Source organism: Mus caroli, unplaced genomic scaffold (assembly GCF_978045245.1).
Source record: "Mus caroli unplaced genomic scaffold, Mus_caroli_1 scaffold_20, whole genome shotgun sequence".
Taxonomy (NCBI): Eukaryota; Metazoa; Chordata; class Mammalia; order Rodentia; family Muridae; genus Mus; species Mus caroli.
Genome location: NW_028227275.1, coordinates 2,161,065 through 2,186,900, shown reverse-complemented (window position 1 = coordinate 2,186,900; position 25,836 = coordinate 2,161,065). Strand labels below are relative to the sequence as shown.

At 44.4% G+C, this 25,836-nt stretch overlaps 1 protein-coding gene and 2 pseudogenes across 3 annotated transcripts in view; 2 read left to right on the top strand and 1 right to left on the bottom strand.

Annotated features, from left to right (window-relative positions):
• Shtn1 (shootin 1) overlaps positions 1 to 2,763 on the bottom strand; it is a 101,730-nt gene extending 98,967 nt beyond the window's left edge. For 2 of the 3 annotated variants that reach the window (XR_015046214.1, XM_085834173.1), the window contains exon 1: positions 2,555 to 2,763. Coding sequence is in view for 2 of the 3 variants with exons in the window: in XM_085834173.1 (XP_085690299.1) it covers positions 2,555 to 2,612 (58 nt within the window). In the remaining variant the exon portion in view is untranslated. The remainder of the gene's footprint in view (positions 1 to 2,554) is intronic. The other variant, XM_021151995.2, reaches the window with a different exon arrangement.
• Positions 2,764 to 14,953: 12,190 nt separating this feature from the next.
• Positions 14,954 to 15,109, top strand: LOC115030054 (small nucleolar RNA SNORA48; annotated as a pseudogene).
• A 4,012-nt stretch (positions 15,110 to 19,121) lies between these two features.
• Positions 19,122 to 20,482, top strand: LOC110285815 (elongation factor 1-gamma pseudogene; annotated as a pseudogene).
• Positions 20,483 to 25,836: the final 5,354 nt, after the last annotated feature.

Below are 25,836 nucleotides of genomic sequence, written 5' to 3'. Positions count from 1 at the left end.
TGCATTTCACAACTTTTGTCAAGCACAACGTTATTCTCAACACTGAAGGCTCCCACTAGAGAAGGCTGTTGTCAGCTCTGCAGTTCACACAGCAGCCTCCCTCCTGAACACCCTTCCCTGGGGAACAGGTTTGAGTCTCAGACTTAAAACTCATCAAGGGGGCAACTGCATGAGAAGACCAAAATGGTCAATATAAATAGGTGAAGATTCAAACTTCACTTGTAGCCAGAGCAATGTAGGTTTTAAAGGAGGCATGTTGCCAGTTCCGATGGCAGACATTCAGAAACCTGCCAGGCTGTCCAGCTGACGACTACTGTCAGCTCATGTTAACCAGCGAATGATGACGAGGGCTTTGCTGGGGGAACAGAAACTGGCACAGTTATTGACAGAGGAGGGCTTCTTACTGAATGACAAAACATCAAAACATGCATGCCACCGAATCCAACAGTCCATTCCTAAGAACCCATCCTAGAAGCAACAGTAGTCTGTTGACTTGCACGCCTCTTTGATTAATGACTGTCTACCAGACCAGAAACTTCTTAAGAGCCAGGATGATCTGATTCACTATCTATAGTTACGGAGTCTGAAACGGGGGCCTCGTGCATGGTAAGTAATTGATAGTTGTTACTGAAACAAAAACATAAACATGTTAGCAGTGAACAAGGAAAACGGAGCATCCAACCAAAAATCTTCTCCTTGTTCATATTAGGTTGGGAGAATGAAATTATGACTCACCATGGCAACAGCCCACCATCACCACAAAAAAAACCTGACCATAATACTGGTATACCCAAAGACCTGGTTGCCATGTTTACACCTCAAATCCCCAACTTCCCAGCTAATTCCACAGGTAAAATAGCCATTAAAAACTCTTAAATAAGTCTTTTAATGCAGTCTGGTTTTAAGATATGAAAATCTCACCGTAGTAGTTATGTGTCCAGTCCAATGTCCAAAACCAAGAGTACTCTCGAGAGACACAAACCTAAGTTCTATTCTCCTGATATGCCCTTCCTCAGGAAAACAGAACCTTTAGAAATACTAAGGCCACAAATTTGTTTTCCAATACAACACAACAGAAAGCGCTAGACACTTAGGAACCCCCTCCCTTCTTCAAACATCAGTCAAGCAAAAGGCCTGAGGAGATATGTGTGGATGTGGTCCCGGTTAGTGCACTCTGAGAATTACAATAAGATAATAAAAGAAAGTAACGTATTTTACTTTGTTTTATAATCATTTGCAAGACGACCATCCATCAAAAGATCTGGTATTAACTAATACCAAAAGTTTTCATGAGTCCAGAGTAATGAATCAAAAGTCTTCAGGTGCGAGACACGGGAAATGGTTATTAAAAGTAAATACTAGTGAAATCCAATTTTCGATGAAAATACTTGAAGGATTCCAAATAAGGCATTCTGTCCATCCATTGAGTCACAGGTGCGATGTGGGCTGACTTGAGGCTAATTGCAGATGAGAGGGGGAAATGAAGGCAATTAACACCCATTCTGGGTTTCTAGGTGCCACATAGGGAAAAGTGCTTCATCCATTTCAGCGAGGTTAGGTAACTCCCCTGAGGTCACACAGTACAGTGCTGTGGAGACCTTTCTGCGGAAGTGTGGCTGATGGATTTGAAGAGCAGCAAGCAGCTCAAGTCCTTGCTAGGACCTCTTAAGCCATCTGGCTCAGTCACAAGACCCAGTGATGGGAAGACACCAACTTCCTGGAGAACTGAGTCAAGAAGAGGAATAGGACCATTGAGCAGGGCCCTTCCAGTGTTAGCAAGTCCTGCAGCAAAGAGCATGCATGACCTTTTACCTCCTAAACCTGTGCAGTTCCTCTTTCTTGACCCATATTCTCAAACCACCCTTTGAACAGGATAATTAGTCGTGGTATTTTTTTAAGTGTGTCAGGTTAACTGTCTCTAGGATCTTGCTTTGTTCACAAATGTTCTGATGGCAATCATTAGCTACCAAGCGGTAGAGAAAAGCATGCAAAACGGCCTGGATTTCCAGCTCCAGCCCGGCTCCCTCATTAAGCCCCACACAGGCAGGGTGTCGACTCACTGACTAATAAATTGCTAAAAATGGGAAGTGATAAGAACACAACGGTTCCCTGAAAAATCCCAGCTGGGTAAAGAAAAAGGAACTAGACCGAACCCAAAAGAAGGGAACGCTGCAGGCCCAGGAACGCCAAAGTGTGCAAGGGTGCGGCCTCAGCTAGGAGCCAGGCCAACTGAGCCACTACCCGGCGCCCAGCGATCCTACCCTACCCGGCTCGCTACTCCCGCGTGGACTGAGGTGCCTGCCCTGACCCTGTCCACGCCCGACGCGTGTCCCTTTGCCCGGGTCGCGCGCCCTAGTCCTGCAGGGCGCGCGATCCCACTGTGGGAAGACGCTGCAGCTCCTCCGCCCAGGGCACTGCACCCCATGGAGCTTGGGGCTGCGGGGTGACCGCGGCGGCCTCACGGTCCCTTGGCCGCGACTGGCACCTGCCGCTGCGCTCAGAGCTGTCCCGCCCGAGGCCGCTGCCCGGTACCTGCGGCAGCCGGCCCACCTACCTTGCTCCTTCAAGCTGGTGATGAGCTGCAGCTGCTTCTCCTCGTCCGAGCTGTTCATTTTGGCGGGTGGGGCCGAGGATAAAAGGCAAGGAGGGAGAGGCGAGGGGGACACGGGGGAGGGGGAGCAGAAAGCAAGATGCCGGTGGCGCGGCGTGCGGCTGCACTACCCGGAAGTTGGGATCGCTCCCGCTCCTCCTCCTCCTGGCGCGCCGCACGCGGTGAGATCATCCCACGCACCTACTCGCGGGCCCTGGCTGCCCCACCTGCGGCGGGCGGGTCTGGGCGCCGGGCCCGGTAGGGGCGTGGGCCGCTGGAGGCGGGTGAAGTGTCGCGGCCCTGGGGCGCCTGCGATCCTCCCAGGTGGCTTTATGCGGTTCTGCTAAGGCCGCCGCTGCGCCAGGCTTTCCACCCGAGGCGCGCACCAAGGAGACTCGCCCCGGGTTCCCCAGGTCCGCCACCCTAGAGCTGGATAGCGGATCTGAGCAGGACCGGACGGACCCCAGACGACCAGGCTCCTACCCTAGTTCTCAGGCACTGCTCATTGGAGCCAGGGCTGGAAAACCCTCTGTTCTACACCATGCACCTGTCCACCAAGCAAGTGCATGTTGCGGGCTGTCTGGCTAATTGAGTCACCGCACAGTCTTGAGGAGTAGGGGTTAGGGGGTAGGATGGAGGGAGAGAAAGAGAGAGGAGGTGATGGGGGCGTGGCAGTCTGATCGCAGTTCCAGCATGTGTGAAGAGGCCAGTGTCAGAACCTGGGCCCTGCCTCCAAGTGAAGGCCTGAACCGCAGCGAAGGTCATCTGGTTCCGGTGGGAGGATCTTGCATCTTGGGGGGGGGGGGGGGGCTGGCACTGCACTCTGAATACCCAAGGTCACTTTGTTGCGTGACAGGGAGCCTCCGGTGTAAGGACTGAAGACAGTCCTTGCCTCTCTTAAGGGCCCTTGGTGGCATTTACACCCAACTCTGGGGTAGACCTGGGCAAACATATCCAGGCAGGCTTGCATTCTCCAACTCTAGTTCTCCTAACATTTGCTTGACTCTCCCAAGCTCTGGAATGGTCTAAAGAATGCAAATAATAAAGCATACTCTTTTAGAATTTAAAAAATTGAACAGGGAGAGGAATTTGACCACAACATCAAATCCAGACTAAAGAATAGTAGTGCTTGTCTAGCATGCACTAAGGCCCCACAATCCATCCGGTCCACCTCCAATAAGGTGGACCAGATGGATAGGTATACCGCCTGCTCTGCGCAGAGGAATTTTTGGTTTTTATGATTACAGGTGTTATGGTTGCTAATAACAAGTTGAGAAAAGCACGGTTCTTTATTCCAATCATTAAGCGCTCCAGATAAATCCGGGTTAAGTGAGCCTTCTGCACAGCCATCGTTTTCTTCATCCTCTCTAAACTCATATAGAACACCAGCTCTTCATTACTCACGTCTCAGTTTAGGCAAACGCCCCAACTTGGCTGGTAGTGGCCCTGGCCAGGAGACATGTATTGATATTCTCATAGATCCTATTACCAGTATCTTTCTGGTACTCATTATTCATACCATCTCGTGGTGACCGTTGAAAAATCAGAATCGGCTATTCCCTTTTAAGAAATGGCAATGTAGTATTTTAGAATGCATAGTGGCCTAAGGTGGCAGTGTGGATTTCTAAGTAAAAAGAATGAAAGATGGAACCTTATGAAATTATTTCAGGGTGGGGATTTTGCTATTTGGTCCTTCCTGGAATGTTTCATAAGAATGTTTCATAAGTTCAAAATATTTAATATTTTCCAGTCAGCTACAGTGATGATCATAAAGATTGGTATAGGCTCAGGACACACAAGACCAAGTTCTCTGCCCAAAGATTTGCCCCCAAAGGGACAAAGGTCAGGGAGTAAGAGACAAAGACAGGAGATAGAGGATGAGGGAGAAGGAAAGGGGAACAAGGGAGGAGGGAGCATGGTATTTGTCCTAGAAAGACAAAGGACAGCCTCTAGATGGGAGCCAGATATGGCCCATAGGAAACCATAGGTGGTTTATATAAGGTAAGGGGGGAAACCCTGTGTTAGGTTGAGGTGTTTAATTTTAATTGGGCATGTTAATTAGGTGAGCCAAAGGGGCTTTTGTTTACTGGACTTCAATACTTAGATTGCTGAACCTTGATAGTCAGCCTCAGGAGGAGGGAGTGGCCAAATAAGGGAATAGATTTTGATGGCTAGTTTTAGCAATGTAATCTAATGGTTTTTAGCCAAGACAGGAGGAATAGAGAAGAAGGGCAAGGCTTGCCAGAGCCATGCTTGACATGTTGACATGCCTGGGGTAGTTAGAGCTCCTTCAATGATCCCAAGAGAGATAACCACATGGTCTTTTTCCTGGGGTTACCTTTTTAGTCCTGGGACTTGAAAGGTAGGAGATATGAGAGCTTTTAGCCAATTGCATGACCATATGAGGATGGGCTGCTACCAGGTGTTTTGTGAAATGAATGATAATTTATTTCTAGAAACACACACACACACACACGAGAGAGAGAGAGAGAGAGAGAGAGAGAGAGAGAGAGAGAGAGAGAGAGAGAGGAGATTCAAGTGAGCAGAAATAACTACCTAGCTTTGTAAGGCAGCCATGAAGCTTGTTAGCCTATGACCAAACCCAAGGAACCAGAAGTACCTTCTCCAGCTCCATCACAGGGAAGCAGGATGTCCTGTTGATATTTAGATTGGTTTACAAATCTCCACTCTTTTAAATGGCTGATAGAATTGTCAATTCCAACAACAGTATGATGTCTGGGGAGTTTGAGAGTCTCAAATTGAAATGTTTTGGCCTCACAGTGAATCGGTGGCTCATTGAAATGAATTCCATGTACCCTCTTTGAATTAAAATAGCCACCTGAAAAACAAAGCCCTATTATCCTGAGGGCATGCTATGAATTATTAGGCTAACTATTAGATTTACTTCTTGGGATACAGAGCTTCTGTTACAATGACTTATTTATATGGCATGAATATTGATAGAAGGGATAGAGTTATATAATTAGTTTTTGTTCTGCTTAATAATGCATACGGGGATTTGTGTTTCATTGCATTGATGCTGTTAGTAACCATCAAACAACATCAAATTTGAAACATCTTGAAATGTTTGTGTGTTGTATACATATATACATATATGAGGTCAGGAGGTACCTTCTAAAGATGAACTAAAAGACTTGTAACGAACATGGGATTGTGGCTGTCTCTAGGGATAGAAGGCGGAATATCTGACTCTAGGGAAGGAGATAGAGAAGGGAGCACATTGAAGCTATTTAGTACTTGTTTGCTTTTTGGTAATTACAATGTATGTAATTTTCTGTACTATGTAGATAAAACTATGATGTAGCGAGATTTGTCATCTTTGACCCACTCATTCTGTGTTAGGGAGTCAATCCTTAGAGATTTGCCTGCAGGGTTATTTACCATAAAGTTAACAATGATATAAAACGAGTAACATTTGAATGTAACTTGGCAATGCAAAGAACAAAAGAAACAAAGTTGTGATACATGACCCACTAATGGGCAAACTTTGAAACACATGATCCTAAGTGCAAGAAGGCAGTCAGAAAAACCCTAACTACTGCACGATTGCCTTTTATATAAAATGCTCACAACAAACAAACACATAAAGAAACTGACTAATGATTTGTATAGCACTGGGGATGGGGAGAAAGAAAATATAGGAAATGATTCCTAAAAAGCATGTGCATTGGAGGTGGGGGATAAACTAAAATATATTGTATTTCAGATTGCATAACTATGGATATCCTCAAAACTAGAATTGTACCTTCTGCCCATTTAGAAAAGTCTTTGGTTATTTTCATTGATGATGCCTCCTATATCCCTTGTTAGCATCCATGTAACATGGCAGGTAAAATACAATTCAAGAAAGCTCTTTTTTTTTTTTTGATTTTTTTGAGCTATGGTTTCTTTGTATAGCTGTCCTGGCTGTCCTGGAGTTCACTCTGTAGACCAGGCTGGCCTCAAACTGAGAAATCTGCCTGCCTCTGCCTCCCAAGTGCTGGGATTAAAGGCATGTGCCACCACTGCCTGGCTTAAGCTCTTAATTTTTAAGATTTATCTCTGATGATATAATACTGTGTGTGGAGTACACACGTGTGTGCAGGTGCCCTGGAATCCGTGATGGTGTCAGATTCCCTGGAACTAGAGTTACCGGTGATTGTGAGCTACCTAAAGTAGGTGTGGGGAAGTGAACTCAGGTCCTCTAGAGGAGCAGAAAGTGCTCTTAACCATTGAGCCATCTATCTTTCCAGCTCCAAGTTTTTTTGTTTTTAACGATTCACAGAGGCAGATGTAGTGACACACACCTGTAATTCCAGCAGTTGGGAGGCAGAGAGGCAGTTTTATCAGCCTTAAACTGGAGGTCAGCTTGATGTGGTGGATAGATGTGGTGGTAGGCACCTTTAAATCTCAGCACTTGGGAAGCAGAGATAGACAGACCTCCCTGAGTTCAAGGCCAGCCTGGTCTACAAAGTGAGTTCCAGGACAGCCAGGGCTATACAGAGAAACCCTGTCTCAACAAAAACAAACAAACAACAAAACCAGCAATTTCTAGAGGAAAAAGACTTAAATAAATAACTATTAAAACAACATTTCATATACAAATGTTTTTAATTGTTCAAATGTTCATGTAAAAATGTTCTACTTTTAAAAAAACCCTCATATATGCTTAATCTGTTTCAGTGTAATATATATTTCACATCATTCCAGCATATCAATGAATAATTAGCAATTCTCACGTTCTTAGATAGTTGCATTGTTATTAATATATTTGTATTTGTAAATAATGCAGTCTGGATATATGGACTACATTTAGGTACATCACAGTTCAAACGCTAAAACAAAACATGACATTCATGTCTTCAAAGTAACCCAAGAGAGCCGAGGATACTGCTGCCTCGTGGGCACCTGCTTGGCACGAGTGCATCCTGATTTGCTCTCCTGTACTCCCCACTCCTCTCCCCTCCAGTTAACAAAAGCAGCTGCAGAAAAAGATGCAGTGCCTATGCTTGCAACAGCACCAGGAAATGAAGAGCTTTGGTGCAAATCTAGCAAAATTTCTGAAGATCTGGATGCTATAAAGTGCAATGCATTGATGAGAGCAAAGATTTAAATAAATAGAACTAGAACACTCCAAAATGTCTATTCCCAAAATTTGTTCTGTAGATTTCACACAGTCACAGCCTGAAATCCCCTTCAATCCATAAAGATCAATCAGCTAATTCCAAAATTAACACTAAAGTCCAAAAGAGCTAGAAAAGTCAAGATAATTCTGAGAAGAAAGAACAACATTCTCAAAACTAACTGTAAATCTATGGAAACCAAGGCCATGTAGGACAGGCAGAAAGGACACGCTGGACAGACACTGGACACAGTGACCATCCCAGAAGCATACACCATGAAAACAGTTAAGCTGTTTTCAAAATTACTCAAAAGCAATATTCAAAAGGGTGTGGGATGGTTCAGTGGATATAGTGCTGACTCTGTGTAAGCATGAGTACCTAAGTTCTAATCCTCAGCTCCCTCCTAAAAGCCAGATACTCTAACACCATGTCTGTAATGCCAACACGGGGTGCTGGAGACAGGTAGATCCCTGGATCTCACTGACAGCCAACTTAGTCAATAGGTGAGCTTCAGGGTCAGTGAGAGGCTGTTTTGAAACAAGAAAGTAATACAGTGGAAAGCAATGGATGAAGGAAAACGCAGGTGTCAACCCCCTATGTCCAAGCCTATGCATGCACATACACACACACATGCACACTTACACACACATACATAAACACTCATATACATACACACAATAAACACACATATACACATATGTGCATATATGCCACACACACTGACACACACACATAAACAAGTATGCATATGCCACACACACAGACACACACACACACACACACACACACTAAACTTTTAAAGAGCAACTCAATGAGAAAAGAATATAACCTTTTCCACAAATGGTGCTAGAACTTGTGAAAACTCACATGCAAAACCAGCAAACATCAACATAGGCTTTATAGATGAGGAGCGAACTAATCCATAAATACCAAAAATAAGGGCTGATGAGATGGCTACCTACACAAGCCTGGCGGCCTGAGTTCAGTTCTCATAGCCTAGTTATCTTTCCTGTTGCTGAGATAAACATGACTGAAAGCAACTGGGGAAGGAAAGAGTTTATCTGATGTACACTTCCCAACTTCAGTCCATCATGGAAGGAGCCAAGGCAGGAACTGAAGCAGAGAGCACATACAATTTGTTTGCTGGCTTGGGCTCATGACTTGCTCAGCCTGCTTTCTATACAGCCCAGGACCACCTGCCCAGGGGTGGAAACACCCCTCCTAGATCAGTCATCAATCAAGAAAATGTCCCACAGTCTTGCTTACAGGCCAACCCAAAGAAAGAAATTCCCTAGTTGAGAGTCCTTCCTCTAGATGAATCTAGTTAGTGTCAAACAACAACAACAACAACAACAACAACAACAGAACTAAGCAGCACACCTTGGAACCCAGTAGAGGACAAAGGCCAGAACCAATTCTAACTTTTGCCTTCATACACACACACACACATACAAGAGATACATACACCCATATATACACATACACATAAACACATACACATACATAAAGAGAAACATACACACACACATATATATACATACAAACATATATACACATAAACACATAAACATTCATACACACAAGAACACATACACATATAAACACTCACATGCATACCATGTATGCACTGGCTCATTTTGAGTGTCAACTTGATACAAACTGAAGACATCATAGAAGAATGAGCCTCATGAGGAAATGCCCCTGTGAGATTCAGCTGTAAGGCATTTTCAACAAATGATCAAAGAAGAAGGACCCAGCTGGGTGGGGCCATCCCTGGGCTGGTGGTTCTGGATTCTATAAGAAAGCAGACTGAGCAAGCCATGGGGAGTAAGTCAGTAAGCAGCACTCCTCCATGGCCTCTGCATCAGCTCCTGCCTCCAGGTTACTGCCCTGATTGAGTTCTTGTCCTGATTTCCTTCAATGATGAATATCGATATGGAAATGTAAGCAAAATAAACCCTTTCCTCCCCAACTTGCTATTGTGTCATGGTGTTTCTTTGAATCAATAGAAACCCTAACATTGACAACATACTCGCATACATTTGATAATTTTTTAAAGTTAAACCTTAAAATAGTAAAATTAAAAAAAAACCTTTAAAAATGAAATGAAAATAATAGAAACCCTAACATTGACAACATACTCGCATACATTTGATAATTTTTAAAAGTTAAACCTTAAAATAGTAAAATTAAAAAAAAAACTTTAAAAACGAAATGAAAATCTGTATAATCTTAAATCTGAAAATTCTTAAACACAACACCAAAAATATTATTAATAGTGTGTGTGTGTGTGTGTGTGTAGTTTAAGTTTGATCAAAATTAAAGGTAATGGAAACTTGCAAAGACTTGTCATGTATTAGGAAAATATTTAGAAGTCACATACTTGCTGATGAAATATCTGTACCTTAAACATGGAAGAAACCTCTTAAACTCAACAATTGTTAAAAACAAATTTATTCATTTTCAAAAAAAAGTATTAACAGATTCTTTGCTCCCCTTAAATTTGTTTATTTGTGGTGTGGAAGATTGAACCCGGGACCTCATGCATAACAGACAAACATCTATCACTGAGCCATGTCACCAGCTCCCCCAAAAGCTTTTTTTTAATTTCTTTTTAATTTGCTATTATGTTTGTGTGTGTTATATGTGCACATGCATGTGTGGGCTCACATAACTGTGCATCACGGAGCATGGAGAAATGTCTGCTGGGCTGCCTATTACTCTCTTCTTTATTCCCTTGAGTCAGGGTCTTCCTCAGCCATCCCTCTGCCTCTGTACTGGACAGCTCTGGGGTTAAAGGCAAGTGTGTAGCTTCTTGCATGGGTTCTGGGATTTGAACACAAGTCCTCACACTAGTGCACCAAGTGCTCTTACCCCCTGAGTCAAGCCCTTGGATCCCAGAAAGAAAGCAACCGTGAACTATCACATGTCCATTAAGATGGCTGAATTTGGGCCAGCGGGAGTGGTGGCGCATGCCTTTAATCCCAGCACTTGGGAGGCAGAGGCAGGTGAATTTCTGAGTTCGAGGCCAGCCTGGTCTACAGAGTGAGTTCCAGGACAGCCAAAGCTACACAGAGAAACCCTGTCTCAAAAAACAAAAACAAAACCAAAAAAGATTGCAGTACATTGAGCTCCATAGAGACAGCGCCGGGGCAAGCGAGAGCCGGACGGGCACTGGGCGACTCTGTGCCTCGCAGAGGAAAATCAACTAAACATGGGCAAAGGAGATCCTAAGAAGCCGAGAGGCAAAATGTCCTCATATGCATTCTTTGTGCAAACTTGCCGGGAGGAGCACAAGAAGAAGCACACGATGCTTCTGTCAACTTCTCAGAGTTCTCCAAGAAGTGCTCAGAGAGGTGGAAGACCATGTCTGCTAAAGAAAAGGGGAAATTTGAAGATATGGCAAAGGCTGACAAGGCTCGTTATGAAAGAGAAATGAAAACCTACATCCCCCCGAAAGGGGAGACCAAAAAGAAGTTCAAGGACCCCAATGCACCCAAGAGGTCTCCTTCGGCCTTCTTCTTGTTCTGTTCTGAGTACCGCCCCAAAATCAAAGGCGAGCATCCTGGCTTATCCATTGGTGATGTTGCAAAGAAACTAGGAGAGATGTGGAACAACACTGCAGCAGATGACAAGCAGCCCTATGAGAAGAAAGCTGCCAAGCTGAAGGAGAAGTACGAGAAGGATATTGCTGCCTACAGAGCTAAAGGAAAACCTGATGCAGCGAAAAAGAGGGTGGTCAAGGCTGAAAGAGCAAGAAGAAGGAAGAGAAAGATGATGAGGAGGGTGAAGAAGAGGAGGAAAAGGAGAAGATGAAGATGAAGAAGAAGATGATGAATAAGTTGGTTCTAGCGCAGTTATTTTTCTTGTCTATAAAGCATTTAACCCCCCTGTACACAACTCACTCCTTTTAAAGAAAAAAATTGAAATGTAAGGCTGTGTAAGATTTGTTTTTAAACTGTACAGTGTCTTTTTTTGTATAGTTAACACTCTACCGAATGTGTCTTTAGATACCCCTGTCCTGGTGGTATTTTCAATAGCCACTAACCTTGCCTGGTACAGTCTGGGGGTTGTAAATTGGCATGGAAATTTAAAGCAGGTTCTTGTTGGTGCACAGCACAAATTAGTTATATATGGGGACAGTAGTTTGTTTTTTTTTTTCCTTTGGTTTTATTTTTGGGTTTTATTTTTCTCATCTTCAGTTGTCTCTGATGCAGCTTATACGAAGATAATTTTTGTTCTGTTAACTGAATACCACTCTGTAATTGCAAAAAAAAAAAAAAAAATTACAGCTGTTTTGTTGACATTCTGAATGCTTCTAAGTAAATACAATTTTTTTTATTAAAAAAAAAATGGCTGAATTTAGACAAGAATAACACTGAGTGCAGACAAGGAAGCAGAGCACAGGAACTCTGAACTGTTGGAGTAATTTTAAATCACAGACACTTTGGAAAACTGTGGAGAGCCGTGCCGCGAGCAATTGCTGTGGAGAGCCGTGCATGCCGCGAGCAATCGCCATTATAAGATGGCGCTGGCCTCAGCTGTGACTAACTAGTAAACAAGCCTTGTGCGCAAGTGCGAGAGTGAACTCACTCCTAGTCACTGCCCATTCTCGGGGTGTAATAGTGGGGTGATGGGCGAGCAACGAATCAGGAGCTGTCACGCCACATCAGGTGCTGAAACGTCATGGCTGAGCGCTATATAAGGGACTCCATTTTCTGGGGTCAGGGTCTTCCTGAGAAGTAAGCAATAAAGCTTTGCCGCAGAAGATTCCGGTTGTCCTGAGTGTGTTCTTGCCGGCGGGGACAAAAGCTCGGGATTGAAAACAACTTAGCAGGTCTTTGTTAAATTACATATATATATTTCCCCTACAAGCCAGCAAACTCATGCCCACATACTTGCCAGTGAACTGAAAAATGAACGTTCACAGAAAAACCCATGTGTAAATGTTTCCAAAGCTTTATTCCTAATCATTAGTGTCCAGAAATAAGATGCCTCTCAACCAGTGAATAAATAAAATTGTGGTATAGCCACAGAATTGATTGTGTGAATATGTTCTTCATAAAAAAGACTGAGCTACTGATGCATGGAAAGTGTGAATAACTCTGTGTGTATGTGTGCATGCATGTGTGAGGACATGCATGTGCATGCATGTGTGTATCTGTGAACGTGTGTGCATGTGGGTATTCGTGTGTATGTGTGTGCATATGTGGTGTGCATGTGCTTGTGCAGGTCTGTATGCATCAGTGTGTGTGTGCATGCATGTGTGTGCATGCATGTGTGTTTGTGTTTATGTAGGCATGTGTGCATCTGCGTGTGTGTCTGTGTGTGACTTTGTCCATGTATGTGCATGTGTGCATGTATGTGCATGTGTGTGTATTTGTGCATTGTGTGTGCACATGTGAGTATGCATGTGTACATGTGTGTGCCAGCATGTGTGCGTGTGTGTGTATGTGTGTGTGTGTGTGTGTGTGTGTGTGTGTGAGGGTCAGATGATGATGATGAGAAGGCCTCTTACTCAGTCTGGAGCTCATCTTCTCAACTAGATTAACTGTCCAAACTCCCAGGATCTTCCTTGCCCCACACCTCCAGTAGGATCTGTGTGATAAGTTCCACAAACTGAGGCGAATGACCTCAAAATGGGGAGGCCTCCTGGAACCGGCTGTGGAACTCTTCACTGGAGAAAAAAAAATACTGAGCCGTAGTTCTCATGGCAATCTAACTGTTTTGTTTTCTCTTATTCCTTTTTTTATTTATATGTTCCTGGTAGCCTAGGCCAAGATCTTAAGCAAGAATAATGGGTAAGAAACCATAAACTAGAGATGGGGCCACTAACATGATGTTATCCCCAGGGAAACCAACACTTTACTTTCTAAATAATTTACAAACACATTATGATAAAAAAAAACTTTCCTAACAATAAAATTCCATATGGCTACATGTGTGTCATCGGAGGTGGATTTTGGTATATGGTAAAGAAAGCCTTAATTAGAATTGAAATAGTTTAAATTTATACATTGAATATTATAAAAATTCAGGCACTAGATGTTAAATAATAATTGACCATGGGGCTGGAAAGTTAGTTCAGCGGTTAAGAGCACTGACCGTTAAAGATTTATTAACCTGCTCCTGGAAATATGCCACTTGCCTTGGACGACAGTCCCCACTGAATACATCCTTTTAGAATTGTTATATTTTGATGATGTTACCTATTCTGTTTGAGGCACTTCCTCTCTCTTCTCTCTCTCTGTGCTAGGGTTGCAGACTGACTGCTGCATTGTATGAGTGAGTACTGGGGAACCAAGCTTGATCTCCACACTGTATAGGAATCATGTTGCACACTCCCATCTCCACAGCCCCAAACACATAGATTTGAGAGGTACTTCACTAAGCTCAACAACCCAGACTGGATCGATTTATACAGCATCCTGAAAAATCCAAAACTTCAGAGTGAGAAACAGCCTATAAATTGTTTCCTCGGTGCTGAGGTAGAGGAAGAGGCAGAGTACAGAGAGGGCTTGTATTGCAGACTTTTGTTCTGTTAGCCAGGGCCACACCGTGCAACTCTGCCTGGCCTGGAACTCTTTATGATAACCAGACTGGCCTCAGGTTCAAGAAGATCTGCCTATTTTTGCCTCCTAAATACTGAGATTAAAGGCATGAGCTATTATACCCAGCTACAGTGGAGCTGGGATTAAAGGCATGAGCTTTTATACCCAGCTACAGTGGAGAAGTTTAGGGTGTTAAAACTTCAACATTTGGTACTGGGGTGGTAGGTATATGACTGCTGGGCAAAATCCAAGCACATGAGTACCAATAAAAATGGACTTTATCAAATATAAATTTAATTTTAAAACATTCAGTAGTGATAGAGAAATCCCAGAATGGGTTGCATAAAAATAACCAAAAATCCCAAATGGGTTACTAATGCATCATGTTACCCTATTAAACGGAGTACTAGAGAGATGACTCAGCTATTCAGAGCACTTACTGCTTTTCCAGAGTACCGAGGTTCTGTTCCCAGCACCCACGTGGCAGTTCACAACTATCTGTAACTCCATTCCCAGGAGATCTGAAATCTCCTGGCATCCATGGCATGTGCATAGTGCACAGACATACACACGGGCAAAACACCCACACACATAAGATGAAATCATAAAAAATTTAAAAAGTAAAATAAAGGACATAATAAAAAAGACTTAATCTAGGTAACTCAGAATAAGAATATTTAGACCCCCCCCCCTGCCCGGCAATGGGCAAAGAGACACCTTGTTGGTGGTGGTGTCCTTACATCAGTCGGGGGGTTTGGGGGGGCACAGCAGACCGCAGTCCTTTGTTCATTCTAGCTTGATGCCTGGTTTGGTAGCCAGAGCTGTTTTATGCCCAGGACTCATAAAGATCAAGTAAATCAAATCAAAGCCACGCAGCGCAGCACAGGAGGAGGATACACAGAGACCTGGGAATGTCATGCCACCCACAGACTTGTCATCCAGCACATGGCACAGGCAAGCCGTAGACACCCACTTCCTGCCACTCCATGATGCATGGATGTAGGATGCTGCCCAGGGGTGTGGCCAGGCTGCAGCGGGAGCCACCACAATACTCCTAGTATGTGGTGTTCAGATGAGAGAGAAAGAGAAGTGGAGCAGCTTGAGCATTCTGATGAGAGATGGAACTGGAGACTCCAGCGTGGAGAGGAGTAGCCTGTTACTGGTGGCCAGCCCCACTACCTGGGGCCATGGTGAGATCCCAGCGCGAGGTGCCACTGAGGGCCATGTCTGAGTCCATGCCTATGCAGTTTCAGGGTTTGGTGTAAATATCCCTAGCTCTTATTACCACTAGAAAACACAGGGATGTACCTGGTCGGGGCAGTTGCAGGGAGCGGAGAGGATAACGGCCCTGCCCCTCCCTGGATGCAGTGCTACTTCCACCCATCTCTCTCGGTTGGTAGCACTGGGGAGAGCAGGTCCTTCACCCCACTTGGGCAGCACAACAGAGCTGGCCCCGATGGTGAAGGCATGGGTGAGCCAGCCCTAAGGGTTTGAGAGCTAGAGAGCTGTCCCAGCCCTGTAGCACTCAGGAAAGTGGACCCCAACCTCAACAGAGCAGCAAAGAACTGGCTCTGGAGGCACGTGTACTGAAGAGCCAGCCTGAGGGCAGAAAGCAAGAGAACAGGAGACTCGGCCTCCTGCTGATGGTGACAATGGGTGGCCTAGCTGGAGCAGAGCTCACCCTGGTGGTGCAGATAAGGGAGAGCCGGCAGGATAACCTGCTCAGCTACCACTCAGGCCCAGATCCAGGTTGCTGAGTTGGCCCACCCCAAAATCTACATCATCTGCAAACAGGTGGAACATGTGAACAGGCCAGTCCTTCTGTGACAAAGCTGCAGGATCTCCATGGGGCCACAACAGGATAACTAGGAGGAGTCCTGATGAGGATTCAATATTGATGGTGTCACAGAAGCCAGAGATCTCGAATCTAATGACACATTGCAATGAACATTTGCAAGGGAAGATGTGTGGACAGAGGGACACACTGTGACACACTGTAGCTTCCATGATGAGGTTCTCTATGCTTTGTTTTGCTTTTGTTTGCTCGCTTGCTTGCCTGTGTGTTTTATTTTGAGAAGAGATTACAAGGGTGAAAGGCAGATATGAAGGGACAGGGAGATAGCAGGACTGGGGAGCATGATGTGAAACTCACGAAGAATCAATGAAGTTTTTTTTTTTAAAGAATATTTTGGCTGGATGCTGTAAGGCTAAAAGCAGAAGAGACTGTACGTAAACATGAATCAAGTTGACAAATTTACCTCACACAGGAATATGGATTCACAGTTCTAACACTACCCTCCAGGTGTAGTTGAGTTGAATAAATAAATCAATAAGCTGCCAATAACAGAGGTTGGTTTCTCACAGAGAGTGGGCTACAGTCAACTCTGCTACAGCCTGGCTTTATGTGTTCTTTAAAAAACAAAACAAAAACAAAACAAAACAAAACGAAACAAAAAACTGTGCTGTACAGACACACACAATAAACACTGTAGGGATGGCAGGGAAGTGAGGTTGCTGGCACAGCCCTCCAAACATCCTCCACAGTACATTAGACGTGATAAGACTCCATGAAAACAGCAGTCTTGCTCAGCCTAAATGATTGCAGAATGTTGTTTTAAAGTTTTAAATTACATTATTTTAGGGGATCACACAGCACAGCATACGTGTGAGGTCAGAGGTCAGCTTACAAGAGCTGGTTCTCACCTTCCGTTATGTGGGTCCCAGGACTGAACTCAGCTTCTCAGGCTTGGCGGCAAACCCCTTCAACTACTAAGCCTTTCACTGGCTCCTAAACTGTTATAATTAATATTTTGGTGTTATAAGAAGTCATTTGGCTTTAGAAACACGGGAAGTTGGTCTGTAAACTTGGCCTTCAGAAACACTGCAACTTTTGAACCTGGTGGAGTGATGGGAAGGGTTTGAGGGCCCCTAAGGGGAAGCTGTCACCACCATCAGATGAGCATAGCTTGGAACCCACAGGCTGGCCAGCTGGACCCCACCCACAGCTCCTCCCATGCCTCCCACCCTCATGCTTGTCCTGCTTCTCCTTACTTTGATTGGCAGCTCTCTCAAGGGAAGCATTTAAAATGAAACTGGAATCTCAGCACACCATATAGCCTTCTTCCCTTACATTTTTAAATAATGTTCATTTCTTGTTGGTCTGTGTGTGGATGTACATGCTACAGCACATGTGTTGAGGGCAGAGGACAACTTGTGAGGACGGATCCTCGTCTTCAACCTTGTGGGTTCCAGGGGAGGGTCAAACTCAGGACACCTGGCTTGGTGGCAAGTGCCTTTACCCAATGGGCCATCTTGCTGGCCCTTCAACTTCAGTATTTATTTCTATTGGCAATTCTTCAGTTACTCCGTTAGCTCGACTCTCGCTGTACAAACAGCTAAAGGCTTTGGACGTCAACCACGGTTACATCTACTGACCCTCCTCGAACCGGAAGGACCAATTCTATTGAAGTTCACAGGCAGTGTTTTCCTTCTGATCATGGAGAAGAATTCTCCTGACCTTTTCTGCTTCCCTTCCATCCGTTCACCTGGCTGTCTTCTCATTTCCCAGCAGCCTCTAGGCCTCTTCCTCTTACAGTTCCACCACCTTCATTTGTCTTCCTTCACGAATTGTTGCCGAGGGTCCTCAAGGTAATCCACTTTGGTTTCTTGCTTGAGCGAGTCCATGAACTTTCTTTCAAAAGCACTTTACTATTCCCCACAACTATTTCCAGCTTGTCTTTCACATGACGTTTTCCTTTTGCATTGGTTGTTTGGTGCTTGTGAACTTGGACATACAGATGTATTAAGAATGTTGAAAAAAATATATATATGTGTGTGTGTGTGTATATATATATGTATATATATATAAATATATATGTGTGTGTGTATATATATGTATATATATAAATATATATATGTGTGTATATATATAAAATATATATATGTGTGTATATATATGTATATATCTATATATATACATATACATATACCATCTGTGGGCTTAGACTTTTTTAAACACCTACTTTAATAAGTGTACTTAAATGCTTTAACCTCCCTTTTAACCCACCACCTACCAGAGGCAGTAGAAAGGTTAATAGGACAAAGGAGGACGTGGACCTGTTTATAAATAGTTCTTTGGGTTGAATCAAATTTTGCCAGGATATCAGCAGTTTAGTTCACAGTAATCGGCAGTGGTTGCTTGATGCAGCAGAAACTGTGAGGCTCAGTCAGTCTGAGTCCTCAGAAGTGTCAAGAAGCCACCAGAACATCATCAGATGGTCTTTGGTGCATTTCTCTCTACAGAGTCATGACAAATGAAGACCAGCAAAGAGTGGCAAAGTGAACCGATACCACACAGTGTCATCCATATTTATATCCTTTTCAAAGATCATGTGTTCACTCAAGCATCTGCTCTGGAAAAAACATCACATGTCCTTTTTCCAGACTGCTTCTCTCCGTTTCTCTGGAATTGCTGTGCTTGGCTTCAAACTAACTCTAGCAATCTGTTCTGATCTCTTTGCTCCTTCTCATTCTCTGGCTTGTACTGTCTTTGATTGCGTCTAGCCTGTCTCTATACAACTGTCTCAGTAAAACTGCTTCCTCTCTCTGTCTCTGCATTGCTCCCTCCTAAGTAGCTTCCCCTTCCTCTCTTTTCTTGTAAGAGTTGGGCATATCCAACTTTGTCAAATCTTACTCTGATTCATCACTTTGTTTGCCACTCAATTAGACATTACTTTTAAACATGGGCGCTTCCTTCTACAAACTAACTTTACCTTCATTGTTTAGGATTAAAGTGTGTGTACTCCTTTCCTCCTCCCTTGTCTCCCTTGCGGCTTACTTTGCGGCAGCACCAACAGCCCCACCCACTTTCTCTGCGGAATCACCATGGTGGCTGGGACCCTGTACACATACCCTGAAAACTGGAGGGCCTTCAAGGCCCTCGTCGCTGCGGGGCTCAGGTCCGCGTGCTCTCCGCACCACCCCACTTCCACTTTGGCCAAACCAACCGCACCCCTGAATTTCTCCGAAAATTTCCTGCCCGCAAGTTTCCAGCATTTGAGGGTGATGATGGATTCTGTGTGTTTGAGAACAATGCCATTGCCTATTATGTAAGCAACGAGGAGCTGCGAGGAAGTACACCAGAGGCAGCAGCTCAGAAGGTGCAGTGGGTCAGCTTTGCTGACAGTGACATCGTTCCTCCAGCTAGTACCTGGGTGTTCCCCACCTTGGGCATTATGCATCACAACAAACAGGCCACTGAAAATGCAAAGAGGAGGTGAAGCGAATCCTGGGGTTGCTGGACACTCACTTGAAGACTCGAACTTTTCTGGTGGGCGAGCGAGTGACACTGGCTGATATCACAGTTGTCTGTACCCTGTTGTGGCTCTATAAACAGGTCTTAGAGCCTTCTTTTCGCCAGGCCTTCCCCAATACCAACCGGTGGTTCCTTACCTGCATTAACCAGCCCCAGTTCAGGGCTATCTTGGGGGAGGTGAAGCTATGTGAGAAGATGGCTCAGTTTGATGCTAAGAAGTTTGCAGAGAGCCAGCCTAAAAAAGATACTCCAAGGAAAGAAAAGGGTTCACGAGAGGAGAAACAGAAACCCCAGGCTGAGCGGAAGGAGGGAAAAAAGGCAGCTGCCCCAGCTCCTGAGGAAGAGATAGATGAGTGTGAGCAGGCACTGGCTGCTGAGCCCAAGGCCAAGGACCCTTTCGCTCACCTGCCCAAGAGTACCTTTGTGTTGGATGAGTTTAAGCGTAAGTACTCCAATGAGGACACCCTCTCTGTGGCGCTGCCATATTTTTGGGAGCACTTTGATAAAGATGGCTGGTCCCTGGGTATGCTGAGTACCGCTTCCCTGAAGAGCTCACCCAGACCTTCATGAGTTGCAACCTCATCACTGGGATGTTTCAGCGATTGGACAAACTGAGGAAGAATGCCTTTGCTAGTGTTAGCCTCTTTGGAACCAACAACAGCAGCTCCATTTCTGGTGTTTGGGTCTTCCGAGGCCAAGAGCTTGCCTTTCCGCTGAGTCCAGATTGGCAGGTGGACTACGAGTCGTATACATGGCGGAAACTGGATCCTGGGAGCGAGGAGACCCAGACCCTGGTTCGAGAGTACTTTTCCTGGGAGGGGACCTTCCAGCACGTGGGCAAAGCGGTCAATCAAGGCAAGATCTTCAAGTGAACAAATCTTGCCAGTCGCCTAGCTGCCTGCACCTACCCTTCAAGGGAGATAGGGGTCATTAAAGGAAACTGAACATTGAAATAAAATAAAATAAAGTGTGTGCTAACTGCGTGTCTGTATTTCAACAAGAGGGATTAAAGGTGTCTGCTAAAGACTGAGCCCCACCATAACTAGAAATGTTATTTCAGTAAATAACACAATCTCAAAGTTCACAATGTGATCAAATCTCCTACACCAGTGGGTGTGACTCAGTTGGTAGGGTATTGGCCTCTCAGGTAGTGGGTTTGACCCCCACTATAAAGCAGGCATAGTGGTGCACATCTGTAATGCTAGCACATTGGGAGGTGGAAAACAGATGATTAAATCCCCAAGGTCATCTTCAGCCACATAGTGAGCTTGTGCCCAGCCTGAGACACATGAGACTCTGTCTAAGAAATGGAGGAGGGGCGATGACCACTCCTAACTGAGGAGTGTCATTTTCAGTTTGTTTTTAATTTGGAATATGTCAGGGGCAGGTGATGTACACAGAGTACAGTTGCCTGTAGAAGGAGGAAAGACATGTCAGAGGTCTCCAGAGACTGGAGTTAGAGGTGCTGGGAAACAAACTCCCATTCTCCGGGAAAGTAGCACATGCTATTAACTGTCCAACTCTCTCTAACCCCCAGTTCATTTCTATTAATCTGTAGTCGGCTCTTTTTTTAACATATCTTGGTGGTTTTCCCTTATTGTCATGTTCATTGGTCTTATTTAAAGCTCCTTGGAAACTACACACACACACACACACACATATGTATATATATCTATACATATATATACATATATATACATATATATATACATATATACATATATGTAGTTATAATATACTATAATCTACTCATGTACAAACCTTACATATATCTACATACTGAAAAAAATACTTTGAAACCAAGTAAAATATAACATGAGCTACTTAGATAATAATTTGAGTCTGAGTAAGATAATCCACACCCAATTTCTTTTCAAAACTATAGTAAGCACAGTGTGGCGCATTCATTTTTAAAATGTGTACTGGGTGTTTTCTCTATCAATTTGAAATCAAATAAGTCATTTAGTGTGGAGCCTAGAAGTATACAAGTAGGCAAAGACAAAATTCCTTAGGATATTCTTCTGAATTAGCAGAGAGGGAAACATCAGAATTGAAGAGATTGCTTCTGGTGCTCTTTTAAAACCTGAGCACAGGAGTCCAAAACATGTAGGCATAGGTGAGAGCAAAGTCAAAGTTAATTGTGGTTGAACTGGACAAGAAGGGACAATGGGATCTCACTGCTGCCTTGTAAGATGTCTTTGGAAAAGACTTCTTTACTTTTAAGTTATTTGTACGGGTCTTTTGCCTATGTGTGTGTGTGCGCACACCATGTGCTCAAGGAGGCCAGAAGAGAAGCTTGACTCTCCTAGAACTGGAACTTCAGTTGTGAGCTGGTACATGGGTACCAGGAAGTAAACCTGGGTCCTCTGGTTGAGCAACAAATGCTCTTTATTGCTGAGTCATTCCTCTAGCCACCTGTGAGGCTCCGAAGTGAGACTCTTAGTTTTATCACTTGGCAGGAAGAAGGAAACATGCTTTTGAGGGACTCCTGCCATTTGAGTCTCGGAATTCTGAGTGCTAGCTAGCACTTGGAAAGCTAAAGTGGGAAGGTTACAATAAGCCTGGGGCCAACTTGGGATATGCAATAAGTTTTAGGCCAGCCTGGACTACAGAGGAAGACCTTGTCTCAAAAAACAAACAAGGTAGGTATGGCAGTGTGTGTATTCCTTTAATCCTAGCACTCAAGAGGCTGAGAAAGGCAGAACTTGGAGTTTAAGACCAGCCTGGTGTTTGTGGTGTAGGTAGTGGGATCTTAGCTCAAAACCAAACACACCCTTGAGCTATTTCATAAGTCTCTCTCTCTCTCTCTCTCTCTCTCTCTCTCTCTCTCTCTCTCTCTCTGATTCTGTCTCTGTCTGTCTGTCTCTCTCACACACACACAAACACATACACACACACACACACACACAGAGAGAGAGAGAATGGGGAGGGAGAGGGAGAAGGAGGAGAGCAAAAGAGAATCAATAAGTAATTAATCTATTGATGGAGATCAGCAGGATATATTGACAACTTTCAAAGCTTACAAAAATATTTCTGATGAGCTATTAATTCCAAGTCTTTCTGTAAGAGACGGTGTAGGTGTTAGGTCTCAAAGAAACCTGAGACAAGTCTCAGAACCTGTGTTTCTTCCCAGCACTTCTTACCCCAGCCCCTCCCTTAAACCTCTCCAGCCCAGGGCCTCAGTTTCCCTTCCCCCAGCCTCTGATCCCTATACAACCTGAGCCATTTTGTCTACCAGGCTTCTTGGTCTCTTGGTCTCCTGGCTTTACTCTTGGATCCTGGTTCCTCTCCTGGCTTCATTCTTTCTGCTCTCCTCTCTTCTTCTCTTGTGCTCCCCCCTGCCCATTTCTCTCCTCCAATGGCCTGTTTAGTCTGCTGGCCATGTTCAGTCTAAACCCTTCCAGATAATTCTGGCTATGTTCGCCCTCATACCTACAATAAATTCTTCCCCTTAACCATACCTTGGAGCAATCATGTCTTCATTTTTTTTAATTCAGTAGGAAATTGTATTATTTGAAAATTGTGTAGCAGTTTAGTAGTATCCACTCACTAAGAACAATCCAGAACGCCATCAGCAGAAATGGAAGTAACCAACCCCAGAAGCCTCCTTTTCACACAATGAGGTCAGCAGGGAAAGCGGTAAAATGTTTTCCCCCAGAATACTGGAAAACAAGCAGAAGTGTATACCAACAGCAGGAAGTGTTCAAGAGAACTGCCTGGGGTGGGTGTGTGTTCAAGAGAACTGCCTGCATGCTGGGAAGAACAATGTGCTTTCTGACGATTTAACTCACACTGCCCCCAGGCCTATCTCCTTAGCTCCAGAGTAGCCTTCAAGGCCCTTCGAAACCACAAGCCCTAAATCACAATGAGCGCAGCTCCTAGCTGCGCTGGAGAGAACAGAGAGGAGTTCCAGCTCCTCACAGCCCTTCCCAGAGCTGTTTTTAGTTGTCATGTCTGGAGTTTGTTCATTTTGAACAATCACCTCAGAGACCTTTTTTTTTATTCAAAATCAATTGGTAGCAACATAAACATTTGAGGTAACCAAGAAGTCACCCAACCAAGTGATTGACAGATCTGAAGTGACATAACGTTCACTACATCCCTAGGAATGCAGAGAGCCAGGTGTGGGTATGGGGAAACTGGAAGAAGGTCCCAGGTAGAATCCTCTTGCAAGGCCTTGAGGCTCACTGTAGCAGGAAGTGGAAGATACGGCTTTAGAAACAGCCACCCAGGGCTGGTGAGATGGCTCAGCAGGTAAGAGCACCCGACTGCTCTTCTGAAGGTCCAGAGTTCAAATCCCAGCAACCACATGGTGGCTCACAACCATCCGTAACGAGATCTGACTCCCTCTTCTGGAGTGTCTGAAGACAGCTACAGTGTAATTACATATAATAAATAATAAATAAATCTTTAAAAAAAAAAAAAAAGAAAGAAACAGCCACCTGAATGTTCGGAGCTCATGGTTCAGCATATATGGAGAACCTCCCTGAAAGGGCTGGGAGGCTTATTGGCTTCAGTCCTGCAAGGTAGTCTTTATAATCATTAGCTGGTCAGTGAAGCAATCAAGTAGCAACTTGGTCAGCCACCCACTACAAAGGAAGAAACCTGAACAGATTAAAATCAAGAATAAACAACAGCCAGGAGCAGCAATTCCAATAAACCTGGGGTGAACAGACAGCATTCAGTTCCCAAAGATGGTAGTGAGTGATTTCATTCATGTTTATTAATTTTGAAACGGGATCTCGGGTAGCACAAAGACGACCTCCTGTCTTGGTGCTGGGATTACAGGTGTGCATCAGAACTCCTGGTTTTATATAGTGGTCGGGATACAAGGGAGCAAGGTTCAACAAACTACTACAAGACAGTCAATCACAAAAGTCCCACACACAAGGCACAAAAACGGTCGGCGTTCTGTTCTGAGAGAAAGACATAGTTGACTGTTAGTTGACAATCCAGAACATGTTCAAAGAACTCAGGAGCACAGTGTCTAAAGACATGTGTATCACCAAATACAGAATTTCAATAAGAGATAGAATTTATTAAAGGGAAACCAATAGAAATTCTGGAGCTGAAAAGCACAGTGACAAAAAACTAAGCTTTGGGCTCAAACTGAAGACGCAGATAAAAGGGGAGTGAACCAGAGAGCCCAAGTACAGGTGTACAGTATTGAAATGGGAATGAATAAAAACAAGCAGACATCAGGCTGCTGAAGGACACCACAGAGTCTGTGTACATGTATGTTTGTGTGTGTGCATGTGTGAGAGTCTGTGTGAGCTCCTAGCGGGAACTGAGCACATGGTGCATGCCTTTGATCCCAGCACTTAGGAGACTGAGGCAAAAGGATTGCTGCAAGTTCTAGGTCACTCTAGAATAACTACTTTGAGGAAAGCCTAAGCTACAGTAGCAAGAAAGATCATGGCTTTGAAGCACAGAAAAAAAAAATTAAGTGCCAGGCCCGGTGGTGCACACTTTTGATTTCATCAGACAGATCTCTATGAGTTTAAGGCCAGCATGTTGTAGGTATAGGAGTGGGTCTGATGTTAAGGTCATGTTCCCAATTGGTTCTTGATCTGTCAGTAAAGAAGCCATGGGCCAATTGCTGGGTGGGAGGCATAGGAGGGACTTCCTGGTCCCAGGAGGCAAGTAGGAGAGGCAAGGAGAACAGAGACAGAGTTAACCATGTTTCACAGAGAAAAGCCAAACAGCCATGTGAGATCTCGGGAGGAGTGGTGGCTCGTGGCTGCTCCTACAGGTGGGTGGTCAGGGGTGTCTAGCAGGGACTAGATATAACTGAGAAACTAAAATTTAGGGCAAGTGGAGAGGTGCAGAGATAACAATTTTGATAAGGGTACACTTTTCCAGGTGGGAGCTAGTAGTGCCCAGCAATTGTGTCAGAAGGCAAGTTGAAAATGAGCAACGTGTGTGTGTGTGTGTGTGTGTGTGTGTGTGTGTGTGTGTGTGTGTGTTTTATCTGTGGATTCAAGGGGAGCTGGGTGGGGGCTGGTAGCATGGCCCGTTCCTGGAGCTTAAGTAGGCTGTAGAAAGCTACACACAACAGGCACAAGAAGGAGGACCAGAAACTCAGGATCATCCTATTGCCATACAGCAAGTTCAAGAACAGCCTAAGCTAGAAACCCTGTCTCTGAAACAAACCACAACTAAGGACTTGTATCCAACACAACTATCCCTTCAAAAATGACAGATATACTGGGATTTAGCCTGTAAGAAGCTTGGAAGTTATCCATTTATCTATATGAA